Source organism: Equus quagga, chromosome 1 (assembly GCF_021613505.1).
Source record: "Equus quagga isolate Etosha38 chromosome 1, UCLA_HA_Equagga_1.0, whole genome shotgun sequence".
NCBI classification, from domain to species: domain Eukaryota; kingdom Metazoa; phylum Chordata; class Mammalia; order Perissodactyla; family Equidae; genus Equus; species Equus quagga.
The window spans coordinates 91,727,584-91,745,579 of NC_060267.1; the positions used below are offsets into that span (position 1 = coordinate 91,727,584).

The 17,996-nt window shown below is 55.0% G+C and overlaps 1 protein-coding gene and 2 non-coding genes across 13 annotated transcripts in view; all 3 read left to right on the forward strand.

The window, feature by feature from the left end:
- Positions 1–17,953, forward strand: part of PRRC2B (proline rich coiled-coil 2B) — a 92,897-nt gene extending 74,944 nt beyond the window's left edge. For 5 of the 11 annotated variants that reach the window (XM_046668649.1, XM_046668665.1, XM_046668658.1 and 2 more), the window contains 13 exons: positions 136–218; positions 785–973; positions 1,118–1,315; positions 1,779–1,865; positions 2,623–2,727; positions 2,833–3,025; positions 3,959–4,056; positions 5,026–5,153; positions 5,751–5,991; positions 9,052–9,231; positions 9,885–9,976; positions 12,049–12,130; positions 13,411–17,953. In XM_046668649.1, the coding sequence (XP_046524605.1) occupies positions 136–218; positions 785–973; positions 1,118–1,315; positions 1,779–1,865; positions 2,623–2,727; positions 2,833–3,025; positions 3,959–4,056; positions 5,026–5,153; positions 5,751–5,991; positions 9,052–9,231; positions 9,885–9,976; positions 12,049–12,130; positions 13,411–13,545 (1,811 nt within the window). In that variant the 3' untranslated portion in view covers positions 13,546–17,953. Of the gene's footprint in view, positions 1–135; positions 219–784; positions 974–1,117; positions 1,316–1,778; positions 1,866–2,622; positions 2,728–2,832; positions 3,026–3,564; positions 3,702–3,958; positions 4,057–5,025; positions 5,154–5,750; positions 5,992–9,051; positions 9,232–9,884; positions 9,977–12,048; positions 12,131–13,410 lie in introns of those variants that run through there. The other 6 variants (XM_046668673.1, XM_046668682.1, XM_046668689.1 and 3 more) reach the window with 6 other exon arrangements.
- LOC124231308 (small nucleolar RNA SNORD62) lies at positions 3,542–3,626 on the forward strand. The gene has a single exon (XR_006886487.1). It is a non-coding gene; the product is annotated as a small nucleolar RNA SNORD62 (small nucleolar RNA).
- On the forward strand, positions 8,127–8,212 carry LOC124231655 (small nucleolar RNA SNORD62). Its single transcript, XR_006886635.1, has one exon. It is a non-coding gene; the product is annotated as a small nucleolar RNA SNORD62 (small nucleolar RNA).
- Positions 17,954–17,996: the final 43 nt, after the last annotated feature.

Below are 17,996 nucleotides of genomic sequence, written 5' to 3' on the forward strand. Positions count from 1 at the left end.
CCTGTGTATTCAGTCTGTTCGCTAGCGTGGTGTTTGCAGGGTGGGAGGGTGGTTCGGGGCTGGGGTGGATGTGTAAGCTGCACCTGTGCCGGTTGGTCCTCTGATGCTCTGGTTCTGTCTTCCTCCCTCTGGCAGCCCTCCCTGTTCAGGCCTCGACCAGTGACTCCTGGACTAAAGCTGCCACTGCCTTCAACAGTACCGAGTCTGGCTCTGCCGAGGTGAGTGGCTGCTGTACCTCTCGAGTGCTGAGTGTGTGCTTACCGTCCACGTGGCTAGCTTGTCCCGGGCCCCCTTCATCCCGGCCACCCGCTGAGCTCTCCCTCAGCCACAGCGGTGGAGCCTGGGTCAGAGGCCATTTCCATAGGCCCTGGCTCACTGCTGGTCTTCAGCCTTGATTTCTGATCTGTGTGAGGTACCTGTGGGAGAGGGAGGAAGAGAAGGATGCCCACAGAAACCCCCCTGGTACGGTGAGCGATGAGGGCCTCTCCTCCGAACCTGGGATCAGTGGGCGCTTGGCCTGGTTTGGGTCGTGAGCAAGATGAGTTTGCGGTCTCGGCCCAGGGCACCGTGTGTCTCGCACTTATGAGCTCGGGCAGGGTTGGTCTGTTTGGTCATGTGTCTTCAGTTGTTAGGCACCACTGGCAGGTCAGGACTGAAGTCAGGGTGAGGCTCTGCGAGGGGCCGGCAGTCAGGGAGACCCAACTCAGGGCCGCGCTCAGCCTCGCTTTTTGGATGGTCGCGTTTTTGAGCCTGGGGTCAGGGCTCTAACCCATTTTGTGCACAGCAGGGTTTTAAGAGCAGCCAGGGAGATAGTGGCGTTGACTTGAGCGCCGAGTCTCGAGAGTCATCTGCGACCTCCTCGCAGCGCAGCTCCCCGTATGGCACTCTGAAACCCGAGGAGATGAGCGGGCCCAGTCTGGAACCCAAGACCGACAGCCACAAGGAGCAGGCTCAGAAGCCATCTGAGCACAAGGTAACCTGCAAGTCCTATTCACAGGGCCAGGGCCTGGGCAGAAGGGGCCCTGTCTTTTGTCCTCTTCTATTCCTGGGTGCTTAGAAGCTAGCAATTGGGGTCGTCACAGTCTGTGTGTCTAAGCCTCTCTGCTTCTCCATCAAGGATTCAGAACAAGGCTCAGGACAGAGCAAGGAACACAGACCAGGACCCATCGGCAATGAGCGTTCTCTGAAAAACAGAAAGGGCTCGGAGGGGGCCGAGCGGCTGCAAGGGGCCGTCGTCCCGCCTGTTAATGGGGTAGAGATTCACGTGGACTCTGTGCTCCCGGTGCCGCCCATCGAGTTTGGAGTCAATCCAAAAGTGAGGTTTTGACTTGTTCGCTTTCTTCCCTCCCTTTTTTGTTTTTTTGCTGGTACTTGGAGAAAAAAGAGGGGCTTAGACAGGCTGTCTCTTAGGGCAGCGAGACGGGAGCTCCGCACACTGCTGGAGGAGCTGTGTTGGGGTGGAGTTGTGCACAAGGGTGCGCTTGAGCAGCCTTCTAGATTGTCCTGCTGACTCCAGCCGGGTTCTCAGGCTGAGCAGGCCGGCGATGTTCCCTTCTCTGTTGGGTCAGCCAGTGGGCATGGGCGTGGGAGAGGATGAGGGGGTGGTCATCTTGCTCATGTGCCCTAAGGAAACATCTGGCCATGTTGCTCGTGTGGTGAATGCTGCTTAGTGGAGTTTCTGAGTCACTGAGACCAGACCGTACCTAGATCAATTAGTGTGCGTCTCCGCCGAAAGGCGAGCCCGGATGATTTCACTGGGCTCTCTCCCCTCTCCTCAGGACTCCGATTTCAGCCTGCCGCCTGGTTCTGCATCTGGGCCTGCAGGGAATCCAGTTGTCAAACTGCAGGAGGCCTTGGCCAGTAACGTAAGTCTGTGCTTCCACCTCCAGCTCTGCTGGGCCCGTGCTGGCAGGCCCTGGGCGAAACGAGCCTTATGTGGCTCTGAAGCCGAACCAACACCAGCTGTGGGGTCGGGCGGACCTGGGTTTGAGTCCTGATGCAGTCGCCAGCTAGTTACATGTTCTCGGGCATGTTGCTTGAATGTTCCGCGCCCTGATCTTGTGACCTTAAAATGGGATAATGTGATTGCTAAAGTCTGGTTTCTTTGGTGTTCTTTGATTTTACAGTCTTCCAAGTTCTGTGGAAGCATGTGTTTGAGAATGCTGGGCTAAAGGCACTTGTTTACTCTGAGATTTCTTAGAGTCCCTGTAATATGCTGATGGGTGCTGGGCATCTGCAAGAGGAGGGTCTAGCAGTTGCATTTTCAAACATATGTTACCTGGCACCTCTTTTCCAGTTTCCTGAGGGGCTGACACAGGACTGGGGGAATCCAAGCCAGGTAGCAGGTTCCTGCGTGCTGGTAGCCAGTCATTTTTATGTTGTCGAGACATGGCTGCCCCTGCTGGAGCGCTCCCTGGGCTGTGGTGTGGAGGTGGTTTCCAGGGACTTCAGTCGAGGGAATCTATGATTCCCTGCTTGGAGGAGATAAGCTGTGGTCTCTGCTGCTGGCAGCTTCATCTTAGTGGTCTCGAGTGCATGCGGCCACAACAGAAGGTGCATTGTGACGTGCTGTCTTGTTTCCTCTGTGCCTGTGTGTGTTCCATGGTTTTTTCCTCCCCCCAGGCTGGGTTAACACAGAGTATTCCCATCCTCCGGCGCGATCATCACATCCAGAGGGCCATCGGCCTCTCCCAAATGTCCTTCCCCACTGCTGACCTCACTCTGAAGGTAACACCAGCCCTGAGCGAGCAGCCCCGCCTACCTCCTGGCCTTAGATTTGTGCTGTCCACTGCCTCCCTGGTGGTAATTTTCATCCCTCCCTTGCTTCCAAAGATGGAGTCTGCACGCAAGGCTTGGGAAAACTCGCCCAGTTTGCCAGAGCAGAGCTCTCCAGGCGGCGCTGGCTCAGGCCTCCAGCCCCCGTCCTCTGTGGGAGCCTCCAGCGGGGTCAACTACAGCTCCTTCGGTGGGGTTTCCATGCCACCCATGCCTGTGGCCTCTGTAGCACCTTCTGCTTCTCTTCCAGGTATCTGCACTCCCCCTACCCCTGCCAGCTCAGGGAGCCTTCTCCATTCCCTCTCGCGAGAAACCCTGGATTGACAGCCCGAGCATCACCCCCGCCTTGACTTAAGGAGTGTGAAGAAGTGGGAGTTTGTGTCTAGGCTGGGTGGTTCTAGCTTCCCCTGTTCGGCAGATAATGTGCACTTCCTGCTTCCCTACTCTGGGAAGCAGGCCAGGGGACTTGGGCGAGGTGCTCCCAGCTCCTGGAGAAACCTGGCTTTGAGTCAGACCCGAGTCACGTGCAGGGCTGTGCGCCTCCTTCCTGCCCGCGAGTGTGTCTGCCCTCTGGGCTGCGGCTCCCTCTCTTAAATGGGAAGAGGGCGGTGGTGGCGCTCTGTGTGGTGGCCGAGCTGAAGAGAGGAGGTGGTCCCTAGAGAGTGCTTTGCATCCACCGAGCTCTCCACAATTGATAGCCATTTTTATTGCTCTGTTGGTGCCCCAAGGGAAGAAGATGGGGTTTTTGAGGGCTCAGCTGCCAAAGTCTCAGTGATGCAATTCCAATAGATCCTTCTGACCCTCCACTGTGGACTCAAAGCAGGGAGATGAAGAGGAAAGTGACTGAGAGACCAAGGCAGCCCTCAAGTAGAGTGCGGCCCCGTCCTGAGCGTGCGGAGCAGGGGGCCAGTGGTTGGTTGAGAAGGGTAGGCTGGAGCCCGCTCCCCTTGGGCCCTGAGCCGCTGCCTCCCCAGGTTCCCTGAGGGATGAGGTAGGGGTGTCAGCGGCGGGCGTGGTGCTGCAGGAGCACGGGCCCAGCAGCAGGGGACTGAGCACACTGTGCACGCTCCTTGCCTCCCACTGATTCCCCAGGAAAACGTGCACTTGTAGAATGTCCCCTAAAGGGTCACTCAGGAGCAGTGGACTTGATCCTGTTGTACCTCCTCTCGGATTCTGTTTCCAGGCAACCACCTGCCACCTCTGTACCTAGATGGCCATGTGTTTGCAAGTCAGCCCCGGCTGGTTCCTCAAACGATACCTCAGCAGCAGAGTTACCAACAGGTGACGACAGCAAGCAAGGGGCCCGGTGGGGTTGGGGGTGCAGCACACAGCGTGATTATTGTCTTCATTTATTTGTTCGTTGTCTGTTTCGTTTTCTGTGTTTCTCACGTGTAACACCTAGCTCCTGGCACACCACGGCAGTCAGTCCATTTTTGTTGAATGACTAAACGAGAGACAAGATAAATGGAGCTCAGTGCTCCAGACTCTGCTGGTTTTCCTTTCTCAAAGTTCCCCTTCCTGTGTCCTAGCTGGGGAATTAGCTGAAATGGAGTTCTCTTTGGTGGTCAGGTATCCTTCTGATGAAAAGAAGAAAGGCCTAGACCCCCAGGCATGGATGCATTTAGAGAGAGGTAGTTTTAGAAACGAGCAGGTGTTTGTCTTTATGCAGGATTGGCATACTTTCTGTGCTGCAAGGGGTTGATTTCTGGAAGTCTCCCTCCTGAAACTGGTGCAGGGCCTTCCAAATGGTCCAGCACCCCCACAGACCCGTGTGCCTGCACAGACCAGGACAGTGGAGCTCTCGGGGAGGAGCACTGCTCCAAGTGCAGATTCGGGGACAGAGGACTTGGCCTGGCCTCACCCCTTTTTAAAACATCTTCTTAAATGTTGCCTGTTTAGTTGTGCAAGATTCTGATCTTCGTGTCCTTGGCTCGTACTGCAGTACTGCGTGTGCTCTTCCCCGTGCGCGCGTCTGTTGACGGCTGTGTTCCTGAAACCCGTCTCTGTTGCTGAGCGCAGCTAGGATCCGTTTTGGTGCTGCGCAGAGTCCAGTAGAGGAACATGCTGTGGTTGGGATGGCTACCAATGTTTTGCTTTTTCCTGAGAGCAAGGGAAGCACAGGATGTGCCCGAATGTGCATGTTGGGCAGTGTTCCAGCTGCCTTGCAGAGGGGCCGGGGTGGTGGACGGTGGGTGACGGAGAACCAGCTGGGAGGGCACGGTCGTTAGCTCCCTGGCTTCCCGTCCGCAGGCTGCCGCTGCCCCGCAGATCCCCATCTCCCTTCACACGTCTCTTCAGGCTCAAGCGCAGCTCGGACTGAGGGGCGGGCTCCCCGTCTCCCAGTCTCAGGAGATCTTCAGCTCCTTACAGCCCTTCAGGTGAGGTGCGAGCGCTCGGGGCTGGCAGCTTGCACGCAGAGGTTCAGACCTTCGTGGCCTGTGGGCTTGTTCCTTTTGTCCTGCTGCTGTTCTGCACGCTCTGCTTTCGGGGGCTGGGGGAGCTCAGTGATTACGGTTCATTATTGCCTGTTTTGCAGGAGCGGCCATGGCTTCGACTGGGCCTTGCTTTTCTTTCTGTGTCCTTCTGCCACCTTTCCTTCTCTTCACCTCCTCTCTTCTCCCCCTCCTCCCTTCTTTCCTCCTTCCCACCTGGGACGTGCTCTTTCAGTGTGTCTGGCGTCCTGTGGTTTGGCATCACATAGGGTTTCCTGTCCTTGTGCAGTCTGGATGTGTCCATGTGTTTAGTCCTGTGATGTGCAAACTGTGCTCCGTAGACCAGCAGCATGAGCATCATCTAGGCTTGTTGTAAATGCAGATTCTCAGGCCCCGTCGCAGACCTTCCGAGTTACAATCTCCGGGAGTGGGGCCAGCAGTGTGTGTTTCAGCAAGCCCTTCGGGGGTTCTGATGCGTGCTCACGTTTGAGATCCATTGTGTACTCACGTACCTGACGCCGACTGTCTGTCTGGCTTTTGCAGATCTCAGGTGTACATGCACCCTAGCCTGTCGCCGCCCAGCACCATGATCCTCTCTGGAGGTACAGCCTTGAAGCCTCCGTACTCGGCATTCCCAGGCATGCAGCCCTTGGAGATGGTGAAGCCCCAGTCTGGCTCACCCTACCAGCCCATGAGCGGAAACCAAGCCCTGGTCTACGAGGGCCAGCTCGGCCAGGCTGCCGGTCTGGGTGCCTCACAGATGTTGGACTCCCAGCTCCCACAGGTCGGGAACACAGTCACTGCCCCCTAGACACTAGACTTCTTTTCCTTCATGCTGTTTGTAGTCCTGACTGGTCCTCGGGCTGCTAGAACCAGGGCTAGATCTCCCACCTGTTCAGAATAGTCACGTCACCTCTTCACCCCGGGACAGGCTGTCGCCTCAGAGCACTGCTGCCTCTGCAGCCTCTCCCCCCGCTCTCAGACCGTGGGGCTAGGGGAAGCAGGGAGTGACCTCTTGGCATACTCACTGATGCTTCTAGACCGCTCTCCCTCCCTTCTCCTTGAGACCTCAGCTTTGAAGCCCACACCGAGCTGGCCTCCGTGTTCCTGTGCACCCGGTTCTGAGTCCAGTGTTTGGTTCTGCGTCTTCCTCTCCCTTGACCCGTCGGCAGTGTTGGACGGCTTGAGGGTCACTCCCCTCAGTCCTTTGAGCCCTGGCTCAGTCTCTCCAGCATGGCTCCTGTTCTGGTTCTCGGCAGTTTCGATGTCTACATAGATGACACCCCCGCGTCTCCGTCCCCATGGGCTTTGTCCCCCAGTTATGTGGCCTCGCCACCGGGGCTTGGCTCTGCCCACACTCCCATCTGGACCGGTCACTGCCAGTAGCTGTACCTCTTCCATCATTTCAAGTTGAAGGGTCCTACCCGGTCAGTACCTCTGAGTTTTCTAACTTGCTTTCTCTGCTCACCCAACTCCAGCCACCTCTCTATCGTCCCTCCCTTGACTGTGGGCTCGCTTCCCTCCTTGGCCTGGTTACCAGAGCCAGCAGAGCCTCCCCTCCACATTTGCCCCAAACCCCGCCCTCACCTCCATTCATCCTGGTTAAATCCCGTGTAGCCTCTGCTCCAGCTGTCTGACCAGAGAAAACAGACCCTCGTTTAGACTGGACTCGGGCTGAATACGACCTTGTTCCGGCAGCTCACCTCAAGTGGGTCTGGGCGCCTCCCTGCACTCAGGCCCAGTCCCCTGCCCTCTTGGTGGCTGGTGCAGACTCGCAGCTTTCTCTGCATTGCTTTCTACCCCACTGATCTTGGTTCTGTGTCACCAAGGAAATAAAAGTAGTAAAAAAAAAAAAACCCAGAGAACTTCTGCAAGCTCCCCCCGCCTCTTCTCTTTACCCGTGTGGGCTGTTGCCCTGCATCCGGTGTAGGCCAGCTGTGCGCTCTGCTCTGGCACCCTCCTTCCCACCTGCTCTGGGCCAGGCTCCAGCACGTCTCCCTCTTTCCTGCCTCAGTGTCCTTTCCTGTCAGCACACAAATGTGCTACAGTGCTGCCCTCCTGGTATGAGAGTCTCTGATTACATGCCTGCCTACCCCTATCCTTCCTCTTTTTAAAAAAAGCAAAACTTGAAGGATGCAGTAGATTCTATGTTGCCAAATCCGATGGTTCGTTCTTCACACTCCTCCTGCTGGCCCATAGGCGGCATCTGACCGCTGATCACCCTTTCCCCCTTGAATCATGCTCCTCTCGCGGTTGTGAGGACTCTGCTCCCGGTTTTCCTTCTGCCCCGCTGAAGCCCTCTTCCTTGGTCTCCTTGGCTCTTTCCTCCTTGCCGCCCCCCGCCCCATCAGTAATGTCATGTTCCCCCTGGGTTCTGTCCTCGGCCTAGAAATAGTCTGATCCATTTCTCTCAAATTTATGTCTTCAGCCCAGATCTGCCTCCTGGACCTGAACTCCAGACCAGTGGGCTGCCCAGCATCACTATCGTGATGTCTTGTGGGATCTCACACTGAGCATGTGCTGCAAACATCATGTCCAAAACGTGATCTTCCTCACAGTCCTGGTTGTCCAGCCACACTATCTTGGGGCCCTACTTCCCCTCACACCCTCTCTGCTCCTTCAGCAGAACCTGTTGGCTCTACCTTTGGAAAGTATTCAGAATCCAGCCATTTCTCATCCCCTCCACCCACTGCTTTGTCTGGGTGATGCAGGAGCTCCTGCCTGATGATCCTGCTTCTGCTCTTGGGCCCTGACCGTCTGTTCTCAACGCATCAGGCAGGGTGCCCCTTAAAACACAAGTCAGGTTATACTATACCCAGAGCCTGCGCTCCGCGGGTGGCAGCGCTGTCCTCATCTGCATCCTGCACCATGTTGTGTGCAAGGGGGAGCACAGGGTCTTGAGGCTCTGGCTGCCACATGTCTCAGTGATGCAGTTCCAATAGATCCTTCTGACCCTCCACTGTGGACTCAATAGCAGGGAGATGAAGAGGAAAGTGACTGAGAGACTAAAAGTGGCCCACCCCGTTCCCCTGTCCCAAGGGTCTCCAGGCCCCCCTCCTTCCTGTCACCCGTCTTGTTCTGGACTTTAGAAGTGGTCAGTTAGGCCTGCGGGCGTCCCCCCGTTCTCCTGTCGTAACATGCTTCAGAAGGATCCAGGAGGCTCCCTAAATCCCAGAACCCACTTGCGTCGTGTTTTCTCCCACCTTAGACACGAAACAGTGAAGGTGTTTTCCCATTCTGTGCTACACAAAGGGCTGCAAAGATGCCCTTCCTGTGCAGCTCTCAGCTTAGATGTTAGTCCCTGAGAAGCCTTCCTGACCTTCCCTGACGCTTCTCCCCCGCGCCCCCCACCCCCTGCACACAGGGTTTGCTGCCCACACTCCGGCACCGTTTCTGTGTCCATCATGTCACTGCGCTGTCATCACCATTTCCCGGTCTGACAGTGTCCTGGTGCTTCCCAGCATATAGCGTGCCTTCAGTAAACCTTTGTTGGATGAAAGCAAGAGGGGCCGGGGAGACACGACCCTTTGTGAACTCAGAGAGGAGCCGCACGCTTACACCGTGAACTCCTTGCAGCGTAGCGCCTGCCCGTTGTCTCATCACCTGCTACACACCAGTGATCAGACCTGCCCCCTGCCATCGAGAGTGTAAAATCTAGGGTCATCTCTGCTGTACTCTAATAGAGATCTAGGATCTTTACTGTTGTGCAAAGGCCCTGCTTTCATTCCTTTGAAATAAGAATCTGAAGTATAACATATAGTCACTCTCGGATGCATGTATAACCACTGGTTTGTGGCTTTCTCCCCAACGTCTCTTCCTCCTCCTGACTGTACCTATTGTCCAGCAGCTGACGATGCCGCTGCCAGGCTCCCAGTTGCCCCTGCCTCGGTATGGCTCTGGGCAGCAGCCCCTGATTCTGCCACAGTCTATCCAGCTGCCGCAGGGGCAGAGCCTCTCTGTCGGGGCCCCCCGAAGAATTCTTCCACCTGGGTCCCAGCCTTCGGTCCTTAACACCAGCAGAGAGGTAAGGATGACGTCATCCCGCTGTGATCCTGGGGACAGTCATTGTCTTATCAGCCCTTTCTAGCTAGTCAGGAACCACTGTTATGGCAGAAGATGCCAGAGGTCTGGGGTACAAGCTCCTGGCCTCACCACGCCACTGATTTCCTACTTGTTGCAAAGTCCTCTTGGGATCCTATGACAGGAACAGGGTTCGGGGGTATGCTAGCAATGTGTGCAAGCTCGGGTGTGTGTGAAACCGCAGGGCAGAAAGGGAGGTGTGTGTGATTGACGCCCGAGGGCCAGCACGGCCTGGGAAGCATCTGTGGAGGCCGTCTCAGATCAGGTCCCGGAGATCCTGTTAGCATAAGCCTAGGGCTGGGGTCCAGGGGTTCTGCTGAGGATGGCCTCTGGGGTAAGGAGGTGTAATGTTCACAGCACTGCCAGTGCCCTGTGGTGGTGCACAGTCCGCTGTCCCATCCCATCCAAAACAGAACAAAGACATGTCACGGCTCCTGCTGCTAACGAAACGGGGTGGGAGGGCAGCTTGCCTTAGAAGATGCCTCTTTATCAGAAATTCTCAGGGGCTCTTACTGGCTTTGCCCATGGTGGTTCCGCGAGGGTCAGGCTGTCTCCAGGGCCATCAGGTGACAGCTGGTTACCTCTTGGTCTCTCTAGTCCTCTCAGATGGAGGTGAAGGGCTTCCACTTTGCCGACAGTAAACAGAATGTTCCTCCAGGAGGCTCCGTGCCGTCACCGCAGGCCTACAGGTAAGAAGGGCCCTGGGAGTCGGATGCTGCGTAGCTGAGCACTCGCTGTAGGTGCGACTCGGCGCTTCAGAGGAACCCGTGGGGCCCAGGGAGGACAGTGGAAGGGCACTGAGGCTGGTCCCCTTTGTAAGCCCATGTGTCACCGTGAAGTTTCAGTGCTGAGACACACTCGTGTTTTAGTTAACCACAGGAAAAGCAGCAGTTGGGAGAGTGGTTTTGTTTTTAACCATCGTCATCAGATGCTCTGGACTGGGGAGCTTTTTGGAAAGGCAGGAAAGGGAATGGCTAACGTCAATAATGTCAGAACCGACGCTGACTACTCAGAGCTTCCTCACCGGATTTTCAAAAAGGATTCGCTGGCCAAGAAGCCACGCACCCCAGAAGGTTCCTTTCCCAGGGGCCGCTTTTCCCTGGACGGGCCTCTGACCCTGCCAGGGCTTGTGGGGCCGTGCCTTACGTACTACGAACTGCCACCTCTTCTTTGCTTCCTCTGTGTCTGTCTCTGCTTCCAGTAACTGTCCCAGGGCCCTCAGTTGGGTTCGGAGGTGGCTTTGTACGAGTTATTTCCTGGAGTGACTTATATTAAAAAATGAGAGAACCTCTGGTTCTGCTGACTTTTTCACCCCTAAGGAAGATGTGCTGGACGGGAAGGCGCATGCTCTGGCTGTGGGCCCAGGGGTGGCACAGTCGACTCTGGTTAACATGTGGGAGATTCCTGGCGAGCCCTCCTGTCTGCACATGAGTAGAGCAGACGTGCTGACTTGCAGTGCCTGTGAGGTCGACAGCGCAGCTGCGGAGCACCATGAAGGCCTGACCCGCTGAGGAGCCCTCTTCCAGTCAGATCACCGTCTCTGCGAGTCGTTCACGCTGCCCGCGAGCGCTCTGCCCAGCTGGTCTGGGGGTGTCCAGGCCGAGGCCTCTCCTGTCACATCGTTCTCTACTTCCCACTGCATTTCCAGAGAAAGGGATTTTTGTGACTTTTCCCCGTTTCATCATCTTTTCTGTTGTTTTCAGTCTCTTGACTTCACTTATTTTTGTTTGTTAGTTCTGTTGTCTGACTATTTTTCACATAGGCCAAAACAACAGAGCTGGAAGGAAAATATATATGGAGAGCAGTACAGAACAATGCGTACAGTTTGGAAGAAAGAAGGAAGCTTCACGTAGAGCCGGATGCTGCCACAGGCAGACTCCAGCAGCACCTGGCCCCACAGCGTTCCTCAGAGCCGCAGCCAGAGCGGGAGTCTCCCGTAACAAGAGTCATCTCTGTCCGTTTGGTGTAGGAATGGCAGCAGCTTTACTCTTTGGAGAATATTTAGGAAGTATAAGCCTTAACTAGTAGCCTTTGTTTTGTTGGTGTGTTAGTAGGGTTGGGAAAATCAGTGTAGTTTTACAGAGCAGCGTTTCCCAAGTTTTCTGGAAACAACCTCTGAGGCATGCCCTGCCAAAAAAGGGTTTCCTGGTCACATACTTGGGGGCATGCTGTACCTGAGACAGCTTGTTGGGAGTTGTCGTGCTCCTCAGCCTGGCGTCTACACGGCCTCCCTGTCGAGAGTCCTGTTCAGCTCGGCACACAGCACTTCCCACACGTTTCTTGACCACAGACTCTTTTCTCACGTAGCGCCTGATTAACACCCCTGAGAACTAGTGTCTCGTCAATGGAACAAATTTAGAAAGATGTTCTACATTTTTGTCCCTCCTGGTATCTCTCTCTACCACCCCCTCCCCCCCAAATGAAGACCAGAAAAATATTCGGCATAATTCTCATATCAGGTTTATAGACCTTTTTCTGGGTCATAGAATCACATTGCTCCAGACCCTCCAAACCCTGAGAGATGGTTAGTGTCCTCCGTCCATCTGGTCGGTGTCTGCCCACAGTGGGGGCCTCGGCCTCTGTCCCTTCGGGTGCGCCTCCGTGAGCTGTGTTGGCGGTGCCGACCGCCGTGGCCCTCTGCACTCCGGTGCTGCGGTCCTTGTCTCCGCTGCGGAGAGGTCTGCGCCGCGTGCTGTACTAGGCTTGACTCCGTTTCTGTGGTGACGCGTGTGTTCTCACCCCCTGCCTTTGGTTTTTTCAGGCCTAGCTCTGCTAGCCCCAGTGGGAAGCCCTCTGGATCAGCAGTTAACATGGGCTCTGTGCAGGGACACTACGCTCACCAGGTAGAAGATGGCTTTCCAGCCCTCCAGCCCCGGACGCTTAGGCCCGTCTCCAGGCGCCAAAAGAGAGGGGACGGTCCAGCCCATTTGAGCACAGCTCTCAGACAGAGACGTGCCCTAGCGCTTAGAGCATGGCGCCGGGAGCCGGGCAGCCCGAGTCCCTCCTGGCGAAGGCATTTCTCCTCTTGACGGGCGTCTGGATCCTTCCTTGTCCTGCAGAGAAGGGAGGATGCGGATTCCTCTGAGGAGGTGACGCCAGAAGGTGGACTATCCCTGCTAGTGATTTGGGCTGTGAAGGCGCTGGACGTGGTTAGGTCTGTGGGTCAGCTCTGGAAGCCGGGGCGTGTGTGCGCGTGTATGTGCGCGGTGTCGCTCCAGTGAGTGCTGTGTCTCGTCTTGGTCCTCGGCTGGGTGGGGTCACAGATGCAGTGGCAGTTCCCCATCGTATGATGCCAGGGATGTCTCAGTGCCTTTGCCTGCAGGCGCTGCTCTCTCCACAGTGCTCCAGAACTCGATGGGGCTGCAGAGCTCAGACATGGCAGGCGAGGGTTTTAGTAGAACAGGATTCCTGGCCGGTGAAGGCGGAAGGTTGATGGCTCGTTTCACTCCTCCTCACTGGGCTCCCCAGAGGGTCACTCCTTGGATTGCTTGGACTGAGCTTCTAGGGCTTTCTTCCAGAGTTCACCCCACTGTGTGAGGCAGGATCGAGGCTGGTCACCCTGTGACACGCTCCGCTGTGCAGAGTTGCAGACTGATGGGACCCTGACTGGGGATTTCAAACAAGGGTCCTGGGGGAAGGTTTCCACAGAGTGGGGGTCGGGAAATGGAAGGGTCTGGGAGAAGCAGTCCGCCGCGTGGCCCCACGCCCCTTGTGCAGACACTCGGGGGTTCTGAGCTCGTAGGCTGCGCTGGGATCTGCTCGGGGCATTTTCACCTTGGGGCGTGGGGTGCACTGATTTGAAAAGGTTCTTCCCATCGGCCTTGGATGTGCTGCTCCTGCAGAGGCCCCTGGGCATCGCAGAAGCCTTCCCGGAGGGAGTACCCAGTGCCTCCCTGCCTCTCCGAATCACTGCACTCAGTGCCCGTGGGAGGGAGCAGAGCAGCCTCATGCCAGTGTCCTTCCTAGGAGAGTTACTTCTAAGGTCCTTCAACCAAAGGATGGCCTTCTTAGCGTAGCTTTTCTCTGTGACTCAGGAGCAGGAAGCGGGTGGTGGGAACTATGTATCCGGACAGGTGTTCCTGACTCAGGGTAACTTTCTTTGTCCCCATTCATCTGTCCAAAGGCAAAGCAACGAGTGGATGAAAAACCCAGCCTGGGAGCCGTGAAACTGCAGGAGGCTCCTGCGGCCACCTCCCAGATGAAGCGGACCGGAGCGATCAAGCCTCGGGCGGTGAAAGTGGAGGAGAGCAAGGCCTGAAGGTGCTCGGCTACACCTCGCCCGGCGTGAGGACAGTGCCGCCGCTCGGCCTCTGTGCAGCCAGATGCCCAGGAGTGTCCCCAGGCCCCCGTCCAACCACCCGGCCAGACTCAGATCTCCCTTCTCTTCTCCACTCCTGAAAGCTCCATTGTCCAACCAGCTTGCACCGTGGATTTACGGCATTGACCTGCTTGCTTTAGTACGAAACAAACAAACAGATGAGCAAACGACTCCATTCCCACCTCCTTTCCACCTGCCCTGGAGTGACTGGAGCCTCGTGCAGTGCAGCTTCCCCACCCACCTGCCTCTCCTGGCCCGCTCCGCTCCGCTCCGCCGGGCACCTTCTCAGCAGTGCTTCCTGCCCTCCCGGCCCTCTGGGCCCCAGGCACAGTGATTTGGCAGCAGGGTCATTTTAATTTGAGGCTTTTTATTTTAAAAAGCAGCTAAGGTTTTGTCAAAGGAGAAAGGAAAGGAAAACAAAAACACAAGCTACGTCTGTACAGCTAAACTTTTCTACTTTGTTCTCCATCCTCTCCCTGACCCCCACTTCTGTTTCCGGTAATTTCCTTTCATCTCTCTCCTGTTTAGTTTCATACATCACTGCGATACCTTAAGAGCTGACTCAAGAATGCGTCTCCTCCTGCTCTCAGTTGGTTAACCTTTGAGAGTTCTTGCAAAAACAAGTGGAGGGTGCTAACACCCCCCTCGTGAGCACTCCGATGGCCAGCTATCTGCTGTGGGAGGCGAAGGAGCAGGCGCCTCAGTTGGGTTCCAGGCCCTGGCCTGATGAGCACAGGGAGCTTATGGGCAGCCCAGTGAAGATGATGACATTTTTTAGCATAAGAATTACACAGAATTTCTGTCCTGGACTCTTCTAAAGCCAGTGGATACGCTGACTACTGGGCACCCAAGATGAATCATGGAGATTTAAAGTCACTGGTGTTTTCTAGTTTGGCCTGGACGGGGCCAGCTGACCGCACCATAACCCCATCTGTGTCCGTGCTTTGGGGCTCCAGCCCCTGTAGGGGCTGCTGTTTTACACATACTCCCATTCCTGGAAGCCTTCCAAAATACACCTTTCTCCTCCTTCCTGTGCCTGCCTCTTAATCCTCTGGATCCTCCTGTCCCTCCGACTCTCACGCAGCTGGTCACTAGAAACCACGAGGTTTTTCCACGTGGTGACTGGAGTGCACAGACTGTTGTTTGGTGGGTCTTCAGCAGAGGCGTGTTGTCCGTGGGGCTGCTAGGAGGGCTTTCTTTTTCTCCTTCACTCCCAGCAGAGGCCCAGCTGTTGGGACAGAGGGCCCTGAGCTGCACAGTGGTTATCAGTCTTTCCAGATGCTTGGGGCAGGGTCCAAGGGGAGGATGGATTGCAGGGTTGACCGTGGTTCCCAAAAGCCTGGGCAGCCTCCGAAAAATGACAGCCTCTCTAGTCTGCACAGCCGCCTCTAGCAAAGCGTTTGTGTGAGCCATTTTATGCTGGTTTTTCTGTTGTTTTTCAAATAAGAACTAGAAGGAAATCATCCCAGATTCTGTCATTCCACGGAAAGGGGAGGGGAAATTTCAAGTTTTGCACATGCTCTTCAGAGTAACTAACCGGCCATCTACTTAAAGGAGCTGCTGTCTGCCACCGCTGGTGGTCCCAGGGAAGGCCTGGCTCAGAGGACGAGCAGTAGCAGGCAGGGATGTGCCCTGCAGAGTCCACCCTCGGTGTCACCGTGGGTGTGTGACAGTCGCTCAGGCTGTGGTTCTAAGCTCTGTGTAGTGTGGAACATGGGGAAAGAGGCGCCTTGGGAACCGCTGGGGTAACTCCTTGTTGCTCTGACTGCTTTGAGGAAGTTGGGAAACAGCCTCCTAGCAGGGTGCCAGGTGTTGTCTGGAGAGGGCCGTGTTCTTGAAAGATGCTTTCCTGCTCAGTCTGTAGCTCTCAGCATCCCCCTCTGGCCTCCACCCGCAGACCCCATTTCTTACCAGCTTGACGTTTTTTTCTTTTTCATCCCCTGAATCTTTACTCTGAAGGCTCTTCTCAAGGAGCTGCCCGCTCGCCTGCCATGTGCTCACCTGCTCTTCCCCTCTTACCCGGCAGCGTCTGACTGCAGCTCCACTCCCCCCGCCTGCCTCCATTGCCCTGCTGCCCCCGCTGGGCCACACACGGCCCGCTGCCTGCACGCTTAGGACCACGGCCAGACCCCTCACCTAGGTCCAGTGCACGTTGTCTGTCAAAAGGAAAAAAGATTTTCTCACTTGGAAATTGAACAGAACAGTCCTGGATGCTGTTACAAACTCAAGATGTACCCTTCAGGTGAACCTGCCGTCAGAGTGACAGTACTTCCTGTTTGAGAAAAATAAACACAAAAGGGTCACCTGTTCTCCAGCCCCTTTCTCTATCTCTGTATCCCCCCTCCCCAATAAAAACAGAAAACACTAGAATTTATTTATATGTATTGATGTTGTAGGTCTAGGTGAAAACAAGTAAATGTTTCACTGCTCTATTTATATATAATGTCTGAATTTTTCTGTGCAGGAAAGGCCAGGAAATTGCATGTGAAGTTCAGTGCGTTCACCACCTCCATGTGCCCGTGCTGCGGTCTCTTTCCCGCTAAGATACAGATGTTAAATTGGACTGTGGGGGCAGAGGGCAGGTCTCGGGCCTGGCCAGCACCCAATCCCTTCCTTGGTCTGATTAAATACAGTTTTTAGTGCAGAGATGTTTTAAGGTGCAATATCTCTCTTCCTTTCATGTGGTTTTAGAGCCAAGCTCAAGGTAATAGGACTAAGGGTTTTGTTTTGGTTTCAAACCCCATCAGAGTGCAAATCCATGCAGAGACCTCTGCCAGGGTCCGTGGGGCCTTTGGCACAAACAGGTGAAGACCAGCACTTAACCTTTCTGCTGCTGAGATGGGGGCGAGGGGTGTCAGAGCCCCCTCTCACTGCACCTTTGCTTGCTAAAATCACCCTCCCTTCTAAAGTTGGCAGCTTTGCCCTGGCCATTGATGGTGCAGCCCATTGCTTGGCAACCAGTGACCCTGCAATAGTGTCCCTCCAGTGTCAACTACTTGGGGGTGAAATCCCAGAGTGTGGGCTTGTGTATCCGAGAGGCATCGTCCACCCACTGAAGACTTCTCTGCCAGCTGTATTTGGTCTGGTTTTCTTTACTGTTGCTTCCCCTTTTTTATCCACATTATTATTGTTTTCAAACTTGGAATTCCGACACTTCTGGCTCTAGCTTCCTTAAGGGAGAAAACAAAGGATGACTCTTAAACGTACAGAAAAATTGGTTCGTCTGGTTCCAAAGCTGTGGTCATTCCAGCCACTTCTAGAGATACTGGGGTGTCTTGTCATTAAATACTGGCATCAGTTCTCTCCAGCCATGCCCTTGCCCTCCTGTCTTCTGGATCTGCCTTCTGGATGGTTGATGAGGTTTGTGACTGATGCTCAGAGCCTTAGGCTGAGGGTGTGCCCATGGCCATGTTCAGAACTGGCCCACTGAGACAGGCAGTGTGTGGCAGACTGGTAGAGCCCCTCCCTGCTGTCTGGTTCCCCTCTGCTGAGTAGCTGCATGTTCTCTCTCCAATCTATATTTGTCCCTTTTCACTTCTTGCAGAGCCAGCCTGGGTTAGAAGGTCTGTTGGAAACGGCCTTCAACAACCAAGGACACTAGTGTTTGTGCTTTGTTGTGTTCTGTGATGAATGGGAAATGCGGACCTCCAGAAAGCCAGCTCTTCCTGTTTGAAAATGTGAGATGGTTCTAAGACAAACAGACCCCCGGGACAGGAGCAGCTCAGTGTTGGGGTCAGACTCTGTCCCCCGCCGTGCTCTCCCTGGAACCACCAGCGCATACCCGGCTAGTGATCTTCCAGGCGCATCTGACCTGCTGCTCACCAGTTCTCCACCCCGATTGGGTGGCCTCCAAGATGGTAGCACGTCCCCAGGGCCCTGTCTTCAGCATGTTACGAAGCCTTGGAGTGGGAATTTCTATTAAGGCTCTGTGGATGACTTTCTTACATTGTTTAAAGGGGTTACTGTACTCTAAGCTTTGGACCTCATGCCTTGCATAGTGAAAGGGGTTTGGGGTTTTCTTGAGAGGATTGTGTTTTGTTGTTTCCTTTTGTTTTTATTTTGGCCTTTCCTCTCTTCGTCTCTTCACGTAGACCAGATATTTGAAAGGGCAGACGATGGCTAAAGGTGTAACGTGCAGCTTGTTCATACGTTATTTTGGGGATGCTTTTACCTTGGATGGGAAATGGAATCATGGATTCACCGGGCCGTGGCGGCACACTCACCCTTCGCCCTTTCCCTCCGGTTCAGTACCTATTGTTTCTCCTTTCAAATATGTGATTGTACTAGCTCTTTCCATATGAAAGAATTCTCCTTATTTAAATAAAAAAAAAAAGTAAAAAAAAAAAAACTAAAGCTGAACTTGCTTTCTCAGGCCGTGTCCGTCGATTCTC